The following is a 17,680-nucleotide window of genomic DNA, read 5'->3' on the forward strand; positions in this document are numbered from 1 at the left end:
TTCACTGTTATCAATCATGAAAATATTTTAATGTTTAGTTGTCACTTTTTAAACATAATTTTTGCTATTTATATCAATTTTCGCATAGAAAAACTTAACACCGCGACTTTTATAGGTTACTATATTTTTCAGCGTAGGTTTCTCTATGTTGTTAGTCAGCCGGTGTTTGAAAACTATCAGCATTCCCATTCTCTCACGATATCAGAGTTGTTTGTAAGTATGATATGCCTGTTGACATTTTTCAATGAATGTCTCTTAACATTACTTTAGTACTAAAATGCAAAATGCACGGAATAGCAACGCAAAAACTCTATGAATTTTGTTGGAAATCAATTTTGTTTTTGTCCGAATTTCCTTCATAATCCACACAAATATACCATAAATCTAATTAGATGTTGCATTATTTAAGATTAAGTAAGCGTATCGTTAATCTCATATTTTCACTGTTTCATTAAATTGGTTGAAAATATAAAACGAAAAAAGGCACTGATGTGAACAGTTGAGCGTTATCTCTTGGAAGCAGGGGGAGGGGAGACTGAAATATAAAGAAGACGCTGTCATCCCTGTTTGCAACAAATACATGTCCTTACTGAATATTATATAATCAATCAGAATATATAATGCCAAAAACAGAAAAAATTCTGTAGATTCATTCCTTGTCACATCAAAAATTTGGAAATTTTGTTTTCAAGAAATTGTTTGGTTTTGGGTAATTTTTAAAAAAATCTGTGCAAATTCTTGCTTCTATATTAGAAGACTGCGTTTAGCTTCTTGACCAGATGGGGAAGAACATACATATATTGGCCATGGTTTGCAACAATCATTTAATGGTTGATAGATGTCAATAGATATCAAATCTCAGTTTCTTGAGATCATGATCAAATGCTACTATAATGCAAATGCTACAAATGTACTATGCTACTATACAAATGCAACCCTACTCTCTTGTCTCATGATCAACAGTCAACAGAAATAAAAATGTAAACTACATCTCTTCTGTTTCCTGACTAAGATTTTTTAAAAGCTATAATATTAAGAATGACATCACAGATTGAATTAGCTTACAGGGCATGGAGAGACAAGAAATGTGTGTCAAAATCTGTAATAATATGTAAATTGGGTAAAGATACCAATAATGCACCAATCTAGGGCTTACTTCAAGAGCTGACATGTACATTGAACTTTATTTGTCATATACTTTTTTTTTTCTTTACTATTTTAATGAATATTTATGCATGTAAATCACATTACAAAAATATTTGGAAAAAAAAAATTTAATGAATATTAATGAAACTACAGTAAATTAATTTAATATATGATACATACTTTTAAATATTTGAGTGCAAGTCCTGTTTCATTATTGCAAGCTTATGTGAGTGCATTTTCTGTAACGTTGCATTGACTTCCTTTGTTTATTAATTAATAATAGATCAACCATGGCTTTAACAGAAGTTTCAAGCAACAAAATGTTTGGAGGCTATCAAAAAGTCTTCAGTCATGAAAGGTAACCAATCAATTCATGAGAAAATTAATATATTTTGATTCTTTGAATCATCATAATAAATCTGCAAATAGCATGAATAGGGATCATTAGAATTAATATTTATTTTTTTATCATCCAGAATTTTATTTTGAAAGCTTTAATTTGTTTTGAAAATCAGTTTAATGTTAATTGATAGGAATGTTGCTTTTCATAATAAATTGTAATTGCATTTTAATATGAATTTAAGAGATTGCATCATTCATTTGTTTAGCAAAGAAGTGAAATGCACCATGAAGTTTGGCATCTTCCTACCTCCACAGGCTGAGAATGGAAAGTGCCCCATCCTCTACTGGCTGTCAGGTAATACAACACATCTATTAGATATAGTCTACAATAAATATATTCATGCCTTTAACCTTGGAACTTGAGGTGAATTAGGATGTTAATAAAGACCATATTCCAATTCAAAAGATCATTTTGCATGTTACTTGAAGACTATAAAGAAATGTCAGTCATAAAAATTTGTATGACAATTCTAATCTAAGGTAAATATTCTATTAGTTATTTTTTTTATAAGACATTAAATAAATGTTGAAAACATTTACAATAATAAGTGGATATCTGTACATTATCATATAAATGAATTTACATGCCTGTGATCAAATATATTATTTATTATCAGGTTTGAAGTATATATTCAATGTTTTGTAGTTGGATTAAAGTATTTCCCTGTTGAAAATGCAATACATCTGCATATATATATATATACACACACACACACAAATTTATATAAGTATGTTATAAACCAAGTAATTAAGTATATATATGTTTTTCTATAACTGGATACTGTAGATGACTTATTTTAGGCAAGTATTTAATTCTGCAATTGAACCGTTTTGCATCAAATCACGAGAATATAAAATCGTGCATGCAGAATTTCTATTATAGTTACTTTTAGTTTACATCTTTTCTGAAAAATAAAAGCAAGATTGTAAATCAGCTTTTATTTGCTTCTCACAATTTTTAGCAGATATTAATTTCTCGTGTTAGATTAAGAATCTACAGTAGCTTACCTCTAAACACAAGGACTGGGTTTTGTTTATTAGCATTTGCCTAATACATTTTAAGGACTGACCTGCACAGAACAGAATTTCGTCACCAAGGCAGGAGCCCAGCGGGTGGCTGCTGAGCTTGGCTTTGTGGTTGTTGCCCCAGATACCAGTCCAAGTAAGTCATTGGGTACAACCCAGTAAGTCAGTGAGAAACATGCTTTGTATTGACCCAAAAGTTATATATTTGTTAGAACATGTAGAGTTAGTTAACTTTGTTTAGATTTAATATATCAATTGTTCTGAGACTGTTTACCAGGTATATTGATTGATGATTAAATATGCTTTTGTTAAGTTCAATAGACTATCAATAAAGTTATCAGTAATGTGACTTTACTCCTTTATCCTGAAGCAGCTCTCTGTATAAGTTGAGTGATTTAACCATGTACCATCAGTGTTCATCATACCTCAGGGTGATCAACCCTTTATTGATTTTTCCCATGTTATAGGAGGTTGTAACATAGAGGGAGAGGAAGATGGCTGGGACTTTGGGACAGGGGCGGGGTTTTACGTCAACGCCACCCAAGAGAAGTGGAAGACCAACTACAGAATGTACTCCTACGTGACGGAGGAGGTAATGGCAGCCCTCTACTTTAAGTCTGAGAGGATGAAAATTATTTACTGCATTGTAAATTGTTTCTTGTTCCCCTTGCATTGGAAAAGTTGCTTACTCTATATATTTTTTATTTTAGCTTCCAGCACTTATAAATGCAAATTTTCCTGTTCTTGGAGATAAACAGGGTATATTTGGTCACAGGTAAATAATTTATCCATACATAAAATTTATTTTGTAATTGGTTTTCCATTTAACTTGCTATTCTGGTAATCATGTGATTAAATACTGCAAAGTAAATCCCTGTTGTAAGCCTGCAGTGTTTAATTTATGTAGTTATTTTACTGTTTCAACTTTTAATTAAATTGTAGCATGGGTGGACATGGTGCCCTCATCTGTGCACTGAAGAACCCTGGGAAATACTTGAGTGTGAGTGCATTTGCACCCATTTGTAATCCGGTCAACTGTCCCTGGGGAAAGAAGGCCTTCTCTGGTTACCTAGGAGACAACCAAGAGGATTGGAAGGTATTACATCAAACCCAAAGCAAAGTATATTCAAAGTCGTGACCATTTTTGTGGAATTGAATATGAATTTGAGGCAGATTTAATATTTTTTTGTTTTCTTGCAATTAAAAGGAATATGATGCCTGTTGTCTGGTGAAGAAATATAACGGTCCACCATTGAAGATTTTGGTTGATCAGGTATAGCATGGTGTTGAAATAGTACGATGTGAGCATTACTTGTAAAACTAAAGCTAAGGTATCTTTGGGTTTTAATACCTATTCTATGATTTTTTTTTATAGGGAAAGGCTGATAATTTCCTGCCAGCAGGCCAACTCCTCCCTGATAACTTTGTGACGGCCTGTGCTGAGGCCAAGATGGAGCTGGTCATGAGGATGCAAGAGGTACAGCAGTGTGGATGTGTGTGTGTGTGTGGTTGTAGAGTGTGTGTGCTTATGTCAGCAGTAATTCCTGAACATTGTCAGACTTATTTATAAATTCATTATTTTAACTGATCAAATGTAAGCTGCAAGTTTTCAGTGTTTAATTTCAATTTGAACAGACTGAGAAATTATATTTTTGAAATTTTTTTTTTAAAAAATGATACCGTAAATCTGAAAGTGTTTATGTCGATAAATTTTTGCGAATACATATCTGCATTATTTTAACTGATCAAATGTAAGCTGCAAGTTTTCAGTGTTTAATTTCAATTTGAACAGACTGAGAAATTATACTTTTGAAATTTTTTTTTTTAAAATGATACCGTAAATCTGAAAGTGTTTATGTCGATAAATTTTTGCGAATCCGAGTCATAAAGCTATAGATTAATTTTTATGTTTTAATTTTTTGTGAATTGGCATCAGCGCTTAATAAAAAAGCACTCAAATATTAAATGTCACACAAATATTGACATGCACAATGTGAGCAAACCTTCAGATATCTTATATTACCACCGCCTCTAATCTTCTCACGAATCGTATATGTTTACCAACTTCATATAGCATCATGTGAGAGTTGATATCTGTAATTTCTATCTTGTTCTAATTACCAATATATATTTCAGCAATGCTAAATAACAGCAGCAAATGCAACAAAACTACCTAAAGGGGTATTTTGATACAGATTTATAGCGAGATAATTATCCCTATTAGCAGTTCACACCTTCACATGCAACGGTTTGTGTACACTACAAAAATATCGTAGGGTCACATGTCAAACACAGGTGACAAAATTCAAAATACTGTACAAATTTTTATATTTTGTGAATTAAATGTGCCCGGCCGGTACACTGTGAATGGGGTGAAAAAAAAAAACCCTACATTTTGCTTAAGGCTGGTTCTTAGCACATGTATGAATAAATCACACATGCATGCAGTGTCATCATTCATTATACATGTCATAGGCGTCGGAACCGGGGGGCCTAGGGGGGGCTTAGCCCCCCCACTTTTTTTGCAAAGTTATACCTAACCATTAGAAACATAGCATGATAGAGGGTTCAGCCCCCCCACTTTTTCTCGCAGGAAAGATTATTGTTGCTAAATTTACCTTGAAAGATTGATAAGTTTGATTCAGAAGCATACTAGCGCCCCCCCCCCCCCCCCCCCCCCCCCCCCGGATTAGGATTTCCATGGATTTGGGAATTACTTTTTTCTCAATATTTCTGAGGATTAGTCTAGCCCCCCCACTTTCAATTTGCTTCCGACGCCCGTGCATGTACATTTAAGATAGACACGAGACTGTCAATTGAAGATACCGATTGTAAGTAAAGCCCTTCTCCACAGGCTAGCTATAGTTAGAGGGTAATTACCTGGTTATATAATTGTTCTTTTTTTAAATGACTATACTACTTACTGACACCTGTTCATATACACTGTAGTGTGGAATAGAGACCAGCTTTTGTCAAAATTTTTAGTTACCTTTTTTTTATTGTTGATTAATTTTCAGGAAAATTCTTTTTTGCGAATGCAGAGCACGTGCAAATTTGCTAAAAATTCATCTACGTTAAAAATTTCCAGATTTATAGTAAATATCATTTTATAGTACCTGAAGCTCTGTAGTTATTCTGTTTCACTCCTTATTTTATTTTTATGTGTTATTTTTTGAATTCTAGGGGTATGACCATAGCTACTATTTCATGGCAACCTTCATGGAGGATCATGTGAGACACCATGCCAAGTTCCTGAAGTGAGGCAGCTCCATCCACCGCAGACAGACATTAAACAAATTATTACTAAAGTGATTCTAATGATTTTAGATCAAATTGACTGTATCTTTCTGGAGAAGAAATGTACATCAGTTTGACGTGTATGATCTATGACTGGCACTGTGTGCTTTGATTCAACTCTTGTATCAACATTTTCCTTGTGGATTAAAATTTTTGTTTTGTCTAATATCAAAAAAGGGTAGCTTGAGATCATGACCTGTTTCTACACTCTTGTTTTGTAAAATGAACAACTTAGAAGTAACAATCCATGTAATTTTAAATTTGAGTAGAAAAACTCCACCATTTATTGAATTCTTTGCCACGTTCTATATTAAGCCATATATTTCTACTCGTGTTGATCATGTCTATATTGTCAGAATATTATAGGTTGTTTATCAATATGGGTTTATAATCTGAATGTTATTAAGATGATTGATTTTTGTTTTACATGCAATCATTTGTATATTCATACAAATTAAATATGATTATCCCTAACATATGACTGATTTTGTCGATGTAATGGAATGGAGATACTAGTAGGTGCCAGAAGCATGAGATGATTTGTATCTGTTTATCGGGTTATAACTTTGAAATATGCCTTAAATATTCAAGAATATTTCAAAAAATTGCAAAGAAAATTAAAAACAAGATATCTGTGAGCCAATGCTCACTAGTGATATTCCCGCTCTGATGTGGATATGCAAAATAAGCAAAGTCGACATTTAACAGAAGGCTGGCATCCGATTGGTACAGAAATATATCCCACAATATGGCATGCCTAAACAAATAGTGTGTTAATATTTCAAGCATCTGCGATAAATAGCTGCTGAGAAATCTTTGAGGAAAATTTGTTTGAAAATTTTGGCTAAAATAAACAAACTACTCATTTAACAGGAAGTTGACGTCCGATTAGTACAAGAATACATCCCACGATATAGCATGCCTATACAAATAGTGTGTTAAAATTTCAAGCATCTGCGATAAACAGTTGCTGAGAATTCTTTGATCTGCGATAAACAGTTGCTGAGAATTCTTTGACAAAAATTTGTTTGAAAATTTTTGCTAAAAATAAACAAAGTCGTCATTTAACAGGAAGTTGACGTCTGATTGGTACAAAAATATATCCCACGATATGGCATGCCTATACAAATATTGTGTAAAAATTTCAAGCATCTGCGATAAATAGTTGCTGAGAAATTTTTGACGAAATTTTGTTTGAAAATTTTGGTTAAAAAATAAGCAATGTCGTCATTTAACAGGAAGTTGACGTCCGATTGGTACAAAAATATATCCCACGATATGGCATGCCTTAACAAACACTGTGTAAAAATTTCAAGCATCTGTGATAAATAGCTGCTGAGATAAATGCGACAGAAATTTTTGTTACGGACGGACAGACATACACACAAGGGTAAAACAGTATTATACCTTAGCTTCTGTTCTTATGCAATCAAGTTCAGAAATAAATAGAAAAGAAGTCTTTTATTATTCTCATAAAGAACAAGAAGTTTTTAACCGGGTTTTCCAACGGAAAAATCCGGTTATTAAAATGGTGAAAGTGGCGGGCGGGTGGACGGGCGGGCATGCGGCTGCCAAAAGGGTACCCTCATTGTACGGATAAATCCTCCTACAGTTATCAAGATTGGAATTTGTTCTTTTGCAGATCAATTGTACATATATCAGAGGTGTACATATTGCTAGAATTTTGATTTCCGATAATTTATGAAAAAATACCAGCTTTTGAACTTAGTCATTTTTTGGCAAAATATTGCATATAGGGTACCCTCATTGTACGGATAACTCCTCCTACAGTTATCAAGATAGGAAGTTGTTCTTTTGCAGATTAATTGTACATATATTAGAGGTGTGCATATTGCTAGGAATTTGATTTCTGATAATTTATGGAAGAAATAACAGCTTTTGAACTTAGTAATTTTTTGGCAAAATGGTGCATATAGGCTACTCCATTTCACTGGATACGGGTTGACATGGATTATGGATACAGTTCACGTAAAAGAAAACCCAGTTTGCTGTCACATTGACAGCTTTTCACTTGTTTTTATAAACATTTTCAGACAATCTTCGTCACAATGACCAATATTTTTATATTTGACCATAATAAATGGGTGAATCCTTAGGTTTTGGTTAGGTAAAAAAAAAATTTAAGTCAAATGTTTTACTTTAAATTTATTATCATCCAATGTACATGCAATTTCAAGTTAATGTTTACATATTTTTAAAGGTATCTCAAACGAAACACCAGAATTGCAAAGCAACTTGCTGAAACTCACGACATATATCTTGAAAAATGGATTGAGATCTCCACAGTTTCTGAGATTTTCGATATTAGGTCAAGATCTAGTAAATGCTTTCTTAGTTTTATTTGGGTGCTAGATTTTCCCCGCACTTTATGAATAAAAGGGAATTATGTAAAAATAAAACATTTTCTTGACAATCCATCTAAAATTCAGTGAAAGTTAATCTCCCGATACCCATGTTCAATTTTATTACATTTAAAGAGGAGGTCAGGAACATTTTATGTGCTGTTTTTAGAGAGACTGTAGGCATCATAAATATATTTCATTCGTCAAGAAAAGGGAAAAACCTCTACGATTTGTAGCTGATATCTTTCTATATTCCATTTAAAATGACAGTTTCAAACAAGACACTTTACCGTCTTTATCTTAAAATTGAGCCCCAGTTGACCATACAAAACCAAGCTATTGTTAAAAAGCATCATTGAAAAAAGTCAAATCTCAAATTTCAGAAATCCGAAGGCTTCTTTCATTTACTAGATCTTGACATTGAGTCGTAAGAAAAACTTATTATAAATATACATAGGTCTCGCGATCGCTCATGGATAAAGGTAAAACTTTGGCAGTTATATATATGGCCAACAGAGAAACCGAACAACCCTGCAGTCCTTCGATCTGATTCAATGGACTTGAACCATTATAGCTATATCTCTTTCCACGTTGATAAGATGGAAACAGTTTATATCAATACATCACACACGATTTTTTTGGGTGATAAGAGGGCGGAAGTTGGATGGGTTATGAAATACAGCGAAGTCCTGGTAACATTGCCAGAATCGCCGCTCTCTCCTTCCACTAACAATGGCACAGCGTAGGTCAAATTAAGTAAATATCGTCCCATTTCTGAAATAATTTCTAGTTTACAACTTTTTTGGCAATGAGTGTAGAAATACTAGACTGTGAAAAGACATGCAAATGTACTTTTTTATTGTGAACAAAGATTGTATTAATTATATGACTTAATAATCACTTTCTCCCTATTGTAATAATCATATTATAAGTATAGGGTCGTTGTTTGAGATAACAGTGAAACTGACTGTCTCAAATATATGATTATCTTATACTAGTATTTTATATTTTAAAATGCTTGCAAGCTTAAGATTCTTATATATAGCTGTCAAATAAGGAATCATTCTTTGAGTATTATGAGGTGATAATTTTGGTCGGGGCGTGATCAAATCCAATAAAGCCCGAAGGACTTTATGATAGATTTGTATTTGTATTATGGGTTATATAGTACAAAATCATAGGTAGTGTTATCATAGGCATGGAAAATGTAAATATATGGAGATAAAAGTACTTCTAATTATATGAATATCCTCTCAACGGTAATATATCCCTAGTTTGTATAGTCTTCATTTTTAATTTACGAATAAGACATCATTCTTTTATAGTATTATGAGGGGATAATTTCGGTCGGGGCGTGGTCAAATTCAATAAAGCCCGAAGAGCTTTTTGATAGATTTGACCACGCCCCGACCGGACTTATCCCTCATAATACTTAAAGAATGACTTCTTATAACTTATATTTATATTATTTCCAATATCTACAGTTTAAAGCAGCAATTTAAAATCACTACTTTTTTTATGTAGCACAATCTTTGTTTTACCACGCGGTGCAGCCAATAACGTGTTTCGGTTATGCTATTAGACACACCCATTTTGGGTTGCTCATCTTATATGAAATTATTGGGTTATAGGCTTCAAAATTGATTTGTAATGTTATCACAGACAGTTTAAAATGTAAATATAAAGAATTAATCCATGTTTGAACCCCGAATTTAACAAAAGAAAGATGAGTTAGGATGAAACAGAGACTTTCTTTAGAAAGACAGATTTTGTCAACAAAGTTCTCTATATATCTTAATTAAATTCATTTTTTGATGACCTAATATGAATAGTTTCCTGAGAGAAGTCGTGGGACCTTCGCGGCTCTTCATTAGTATTTACTTCCTGTTCATCGTCTCTAGCGTTTTCAGACACACTGTTAATAGTTCCTTCACCGCTGGGGACCGAGGCAGGCAAAGGGCGTAGGTTAGAAAAATTTGTCAATTCTACAGACTGATTTTTGGGACTCTGAAAAGAATTCGGAAGCTGGATGGGTTCTGGAATACAAAGACTGACAATATTCTCAGAATCGCTGCTCTCTTCCTCCACAAACAATGGCGCAGCGTCAGACATATATAAAGTTTGTTCCGACTCTAAAATAGTTTTCAATTCAACATATTTGCCTTTCATTGCAATCTCTTTTGCCAGAAGTATATGTTCCAATGCTGTATCAGTGTCCCCCTTTAAATGATGTAATCTAGATTTAGCTATAGAAAAGTACATTTTTAAACGAAGTCCAGTTTCGGAAGATTGATATTTTTTCAAAAGTCTTTCCGATTCTGTTTTTACATTGTTAGTACAGTTAAAATGTTTGATAAAACGACAGTGCATTCCCAATCCCAAAAAACAACACAACAGACGAAATGTAAACTTCATTGCCCAAACTTCCCTGCGGTCGTCCGGTTCATTTTCTAAGATCTGCATTGCCATTCTATAATGACCGTAAATTGCATTTGTTGTAATCTGAGGAAAATGTTGATACCAAACACGAAGAAAAAGAACGATTTTATACAGCAGGTCAACAGTTTCCAAACAAGCAGAAACTCTGTGTGCGCAGACCAAGGCCTCTTTGACCAGTTCTTCGCCCTCCCCTTTTTTGTTAGCGAATGACAAGACAACGGCCCTTCTACCGTAAAGCATGCATCGAGACAGATCCGGACATGACGTCATGGCTGCAAAGCGTTCCATGTCATGAAAGACTTGGTCATCTGGACTGATCTCAATAGTTTTATTAACCAGAGTGTCCATTGTGAGGGCTAAAAGCACAACATATTTATCACACAAGACAGCAAACTTTGTTGATGAGGGATGTGTGTCTGCTATCTTTTGCCTAAAATGGACAGAAAGTTTTTTGAAAAAATTAAAAGGATCTTTGAACACCATGTATTGAATGTTTGTTTTCATGATCTCGAAATAATTTTGAATTTTTTTTCTGCTCGATGCATCAATTTTGTGGACAATCATTGGAGATATATTGAGATTGAGGTAAATATTGTATAACTGATAAGCCAGCTCCACGTGGCCAAAGTGGTGCATTACATACACAATGTATGGTAATCCATAAGTACATCTATTCAACAGGTGCTGAATTAGGAATTGAAAGTTTTCTATTGTTATGTCTCGTTTGAGAAGGAACAAATCACAACAATAATCGTAAATTTCTTCGCTTATAAGACATCTTGTTTTGAACATCTGAAGAATAAGTCTCAGTTGTTCAACTGTTAACGACTGGAGGAAAACTTGAAGTGCGTGTTTTTCGGTCATATAAAGACGAACCTGAAGATCACGAGGCAAACTGGAGGCTTTTGGAAATGTGTGTATGCCACGTAATTTCCTCTCCATTTGTTGAATGAGATCTACCATGTCTAAAGTGAGAACCAAATTTTCTAAATTTGAACCAAAACAGAAATTATATATTTCTTTCTAAAAATCAATAAAAGTTTGCTTGACTCAAAGAAAAACAAGTTTGTTCGTCTCAAAGAGATGGATGATATAATATACCATCCATAATAGTGTGTTCTTGGCGGGAAGATGTGGAAGAAAAGCATATGTACCTTGACGACCTGCATATTGAACGCCATCTTGATCTCGAATAATCCAAACTCTGGAAGATGGCTTTGGAAGATAAGCTGGAACGATATCAAGATCCTGGTTTTGATGCCTATATGTAGTGTCTATGGCACCACGCCGTGTGGAGCGAGAGATCGTGGGTTGCTGCATGACCCTCGTTCTTGCGTCAGAGGGGACGAGTTAGAGGTACTAAAATAAAAATTCCAATTACCAGGAAGAAGGTCCCTCATAAACAAATCATATTCAGCAAACTAGAGTTAAGGTAAAAAAAAATGGAGATGAACTGAAAACTCGCCACAGATCAGACACAGTTTGTAATACTGTTTTTACAAATTACTATTAAAGTAATCAGACTAGTCTTTAAAAAAAAAATATATATAAATTAACTGACTTATACAACAAATGATCTTGGCAAAGGTCCAGATTATTATTTCATCATCAAAACAGGAAATATTTGACTTGGAGTCAACTTGGCAATTGAGAAGGAAACAACTAAATTGCCCCCCCCCCCCCCCCAAAAAAAAAAAGAAAATAAAAAAAAACATACCGGGTTTAAAAGCCGACATACAGTATGAGAGATTAAATTTCCAACATTATCTTCTTTCTGATAATTACATTGTTCAGAGTTTGATGATGTCAACACTAGAGAATAGAATATATGAAAGGACATTGCAATATACTCTTTTCAATATGTTTAAAAGACGACTTTCGGTTTGTCTGTTTATCAGCAATTGTACATGTACGTGTAGTAAATAAACATAGATTACGCATTTTGCATGAACACATTGATCATTGTTACCAAGGAAGGAAATTCAAGCTACGCAATCAGCTTTAATCGATACGTACCGAGGTTTGATCTGAAAAAGTATCTGTAACAATATGAGGCATGTTTCTAACCCTAATTCATTCTTGATTTGTTAACTCAATCATAACCTTCGGTACAAGAAGGTATATTCTGATTCAATAAAGTAACATTTAATTATTCTTTACATTTGCATTATTAAACACCCAGCCTATTGAGCCGTGACGTATTCTCTTTTTAAAAGATAAATTACATAAAGATATGGGTTTCTAGCATGTGTTCGACTTGAAAGTGACAGAAAAAAAATCAAATTTTGGGCAAAAAATAGCAATTTTTAAAACTTAAATACTGTTCATCAAAATAAAAGCCCTTGAGGTATTCGAACTCGAGACCTGCAGATTGGTAAATTGGAGCTACACCCATAGCGCCACAGAGATGGACAACACATTTTAGTGATATACACTTTTTCACAATGCGTTCAAATCGCCATGTTGTGACGTACTGTGATAAAAAGTAGAAGTCACGAGGTTTCGATGATCCTCGATGACCCTTAAACCGCACCGGTAACTGACACTTTTTTATTATACAACTGAGAAGAGTCTTACTTCAGTTGTATCAAGATGACCTTCTTGTGGTCGAGTGTGTGTCACGATATATCCAAACCATAGATTTTTCGAAGTACATCTAGCAGTAATTAATTTTTTGCCCCCCCCCCTCCCATCCCTCACGGAAAATAAGTAGCATTTTGCTGGTTGGATAAATGAAAAAAGACAATTTTATAAGTGTTGGGTAAAGATTTACTACCACCACCACCCGATCAGCCCTTCCCGCGGAAAAAAGTCCTGGAAAGGCGAATTTCTATTTTTAGGTAGTGTTTAACCAAACAGTAATATTGTTCATAATCAATTTCCCATACATAGTTTGAAACTTATCACAAATCTACACATCTGTTAACCTCTAACTTCCTAAACCTGAAAACCATTATATCTATATATCCCTTGTGAATTCTTTAAATATGAGCATTCCAAAACATTTTCTGTCAGTTTCTCAATGAGCTTCGATTCGATCCTGCAGGTCTCTGAGTGTTTTGATGCGTAGATGCTGTGGCTGAGAGACAGTTCTGTTTATATTAATTCATTGATCTTGGCAAAATACCAATCACGAAGGAAGTGTTTCTAAAATCGAAAATACGTGATAGAAAACAGAAAAGGGAGATTGTGAACAGTATTTGCCATTGTGATTAAGGTAAGCGTTAATTCTTGACAAGATTATATGGTAGAGAGAGAGAGAGAGAGAGAGAGAGAGAGAGAGAGAGAGAGAGAGAGAGAGAGAGAGAGAGAGTTAAGTTGAAGATGAGGATGGAGAGATGTGGATGGAGAGAGAGTCTGATTGTTTGCTACTCGTACATGTATGTATAAAATTATGCCAGATTCTTCATATGATACAGATATACCGGGTATACATGTATTTTAAATTATACCTTGTTTCTGGATTTGAATAAAAGAACTGTCGCCCCGTGTCCTAGTATGTCAGTGGTATTCCAGGAGTAATTCTGACAGGAACTGTATGTTCTGTCTGTGACGGAGGACATATCGCCTAAACAGACATTGCAAAATATCAACTTACAGCTAATATACATAACTGCATATAGTTCTAATAGCCGCGAAACGCGGTTAGAAATGACATCAACGTAAAATGTGTTGAAAATAAAGTTATAATATGAATTTGAAAAATCACACAGCTTTACAAAAATTAGATATGCACAGATCCAGAACATTTTCCAGAGGGCTTCGGAGGGATTATTTTGTTTTCGGGGGGGGGGGGGTATTGCAGGCCAAAATATAACTTGAATATAATACAATAATGTTAAACGAACAACACACTCTCTAATTTTGACCAAATGATTTCTTTCTGAAAGATTGGACCATGAAGAATGAGATAGATTGTGTATATGTCAACTTCAGGAATGGATTTTGGTTATTAACGATTTTGATTTAGTTCGTTCTACCATAAGACTGTTAGACGATCTGGAAGATATTTTTATTTGATTTTCAGGACCCTATTAGATGTACTTTAAAATGTTATCAACACGTATTCTGAGCAGTGCAATAATTTAATCAGCCTTTTTTCTGAAGTGCATTCAATTAAAGATATGCATTTCATATAAACAAGGTGCGCTTGTGAATAAAGCTAGAGATATTATGTATGGTATTGTATAACATGAAGAAAGATAAAAATGTATAGCACATACCCCGGTACTAGTCATAGAGGGAAACTGAGCGAACATGTCGAAATGAATATCATTTTGATTGCTTAATAGATTGTATCCCAATTTTCCATTTGTGCATGGAGTCCACCTATTTTTCAAGTAGGATATTGTGTTTACCATAACTAATTTGTAATTTGTTAAGTTTTCTTTGAAGACATGTCTACTCAATTGTCGATATCAATATAACTATTTACATAACAATTCAAAACAAAACGAATTTAAAATAAAGCGGTTTCAATGGGTCAGTACCTGTTAGAAGTCATTACAAATTTTATACTAAATATATTTTAGATAAGCACAAACATATACATAAACCATTTACAATGTATTGGTTTAATAAAAAAACTGAGACATCAAGGGTATGATAAACATCTTTACTTCATAATATTTATAACTCTCTTTACCAATGCTATGTATACCTTAACGAAATATTGAATCAAATTGCAGCTTGATATATTTTACAGATGTCTATTTAGACGCATTGAAAACCATTTGTGCACAAGTAATAAAAGATTTATTAAAAAAAAATCAAATCAAAGAGTATACACTTTAGAAATCCTTAGTGTGCAATTTTTGAGAAAAAACGAATCTGTTCTTGGTAAGAGAATGAAGAACTAAATTGTCACCTGTCCAATTGTTTAGCTACTTAAAAGCAATCTTAAAATTGGTGAAATTTAAAAATGTGACTTTTTAAGGTTAAAAAAAATGTATCTATGTCTTCATTAACGTTCTGGCTAGGATTTAACACACCAAGTAAAATTATACAAGAAGGTTTCAATCAATATTTCTTTTCCAAAATTTGTGACAAATATTGAACTATTCAGTCTTCATATTAAATATATTCTGGATACATTGAAATTACAATTACAATATTTCCTTTTGTTCAATTACGTAAAATGAACTTTTTGAAAAACAACTTTCAGTTTGTCTATTGCCTGTATAATATTATAAACATATGGTTCATGTTGCATGGATATATTTAGTTCCGTTGTAAACAAGGAAGGACATTATTATTAGACAATTGCAGTAATCAACAAGTTTTTATTTTACGAAATCTATCTGTTAACTTTACCCCGTGTATTCATCAAACGGCGATGACTTTTTTCGTATGATGTGTGAACAAACATAGTTGGATTTTTGTCATAATCGTATCCCAATTTGTAATAAAAGTGAAAGTTCGAGTTTGTGTATTTTCTTTGTGAGTCTTTCAAAACATGCAGATTAGATTCTGTAGGTCCCAGGGTTTCAGCTTTACTGCAGGCCAAAAAGTAATTTTACGACAATAGTGTTACACGACCAACACACTCGCTTATTTGGACCAAATGATTTCTTTCTTAAAGATTAGATCATGCAGAATGAGATAGACGGTACAAGTTTGAATAAGGAAAAGATATTGGTCACTTAGTAGTTGTCGGCTCAAAATGTTCTATCACTGAGAGGAAGAAATTTTAATTTGACCCTCATGAACGTTATAAGATTATGTTATTTAAAAAACTGAGCAATGCAGTGATTTCAACAGATCTGAGCAATGCAGTGAGATCAACAGATCTCATTTCTATACAAATCGAAAAAAGTATTTTTGATATAAAATAGTAAACAAGTAGTGCTTATTCAAAGTACATGTAGTGTACTGTATGACATAAAGAAAGCCAATAATACTGCACACATTGTTTTGAATTTATAAAAAAGTGTGAACATGTCAATAAGAAGTTAAGTTAGAGTTAGCGCTTTTGTAATCAGATTGACTGTATTCCGTTGTTATATATATTGGTGGGGTTAGCCTATTTTACGTGTAGGAGATTGTGTTTACCTTAACCAATTTGTAAAATTCTTTAAAAAACATTTACCATAATTGTCAATATCAATATTAATATCTACATATTAATATATTATTATATCTTTATTATAATATGAAAATTTAAAATGCATAGGGTAGACTGATCTAGAGTCGGACCCCTTCATCTTCCTAGAGGTTTGCGGATCGCATCCAATTGCATACCATAACGTATGTAGTGATGTGACTAACCAACAACAGTCATATTCGTTCGTAAGTCGGACACATGATTTTAAGTCGGACATAAAATAAGCTATAGGTAGTTTCAAGTCAATTGCATGCGCAATTATGCGTCATGTCTATAAATAAACTTCTAAATTTAATGAAATTTATGCTAAAAAGTGCTTAATAAATATAAAAATGATGTTATCATGTGGTGATAACGAACAGTGTTCAAAAGTTATTTTCAATGTCATGAAGTGAGGTTACTTTTTTGTATATAACTATTCAAAACATTTAGAAGCTTATACGAAAGTAAATTACCCCCTTTGAATTAAAATCTTATCAGCAGTAAGAACAAAATATTCATTTGATCTTTTTTTCGTTGATTGTGTCGACACAGGTCTGGGGATCGGGAAAATATCATCTGCAATATCCTGTGCTGATGTTGCATTTTCTGCACTCTCCGTGGGTGATTTTACCAAAACATTTCGTTTTTCTGTTGTCAAGGGTAGCTGGGAGAACTTCATCGGCTGACAGTAGTTGTGATAATGTTTCATACTTTGGTATAAAGGATCTTGATCAAGTTTGGTTTTTCTTCCTGAAATGAGTGCTGCTGAAAATATAAATGTTTTATCGTTTGTAAGAGTACTCTCAATAATAGCGAGAGCATCACTGTTTGAACAAGTTGTGATCTCATTGCTATCATCGAAGCAGGGAGTGGATGCGCATAGTAAATCAAGCAGTGGTTCCTCGTCTTGTGCTAAATGGCA

General features: G+C 33.5%; 2 protein-coding genes across 3 annotated transcripts; one reads left to right on the forward strand and one right to left on the reverse strand.

Annotated features, from left to right (window-relative positions):
- Nucleotides 1–63: 63 nt before the first annotated feature.
- LOC128181094 (S-formylglutathione hydrolase-like) lies at nt 64–6,345 on the forward strand. The gene is made up of 10 exons (XM_052849364.1): nt 64–213; nt 1,430–1,504; nt 1,755–1,843; nt 2,612–2,710; nt 3,042–3,166; nt 3,285–3,349; nt 3,517–3,670; nt 3,782–3,847; nt 3,950–4,051; nt 5,758–6,345. The coding sequence occupies exons 1-10, from the start codon at nt 146–148 to the stop codon at nt 5,833–5,835; spliced, it is 921 nt and encodes a 306-aa protein (XP_052705324.1). The 5' UTR covers nt 64–145; the 3' UTR covers nt 5,836–6,345.
- A 3,344-nt stretch (nt 6,346–9,689) lies between these two features.
- LOC128181582 (uncharacterized) lies at nt 9,690–11,993 on the reverse strand. Of its 2 annotated transcripts, none has more exons than XM_052850038.1 (2): nt 11,828–11,993; nt 9,690–11,638 (listed from the first exon to the last, which is right to left on the reverse strand). In XM_052850038.1, the coding sequence occupies exons 1-2, from the start codon at nt 11,991–11,993 to the stop codon at nt 10,029–10,031; spliced, it is 1,776 nt and encodes a 591-aa protein (XP_052705998.1). In that variant the 3' UTR covers nt 9,690–10,028. The 2 variants fall into 2 exon arrangements, with proteins under 2 accessions (XP_052705998.1, XP_052705999.1); XM_052850039.1 differs by having other exon boundaries at nt 11,775–11,870.
- Nucleotides 11,994–17,680: the final 5,687 nt, after the last annotated feature.

This window comes from Crassostrea angulata, chromosome 4 (genome assembly GCF_025612915.1).
Source record: "Crassostrea angulata isolate pt1a10 chromosome 4, ASM2561291v2, whole genome shotgun sequence".
Classification (NCBI taxonomy): Eukaryota; Metazoa; Mollusca; class Bivalvia; order Ostreida; family Ostreidae; genus Magallana; species Magallana angulata.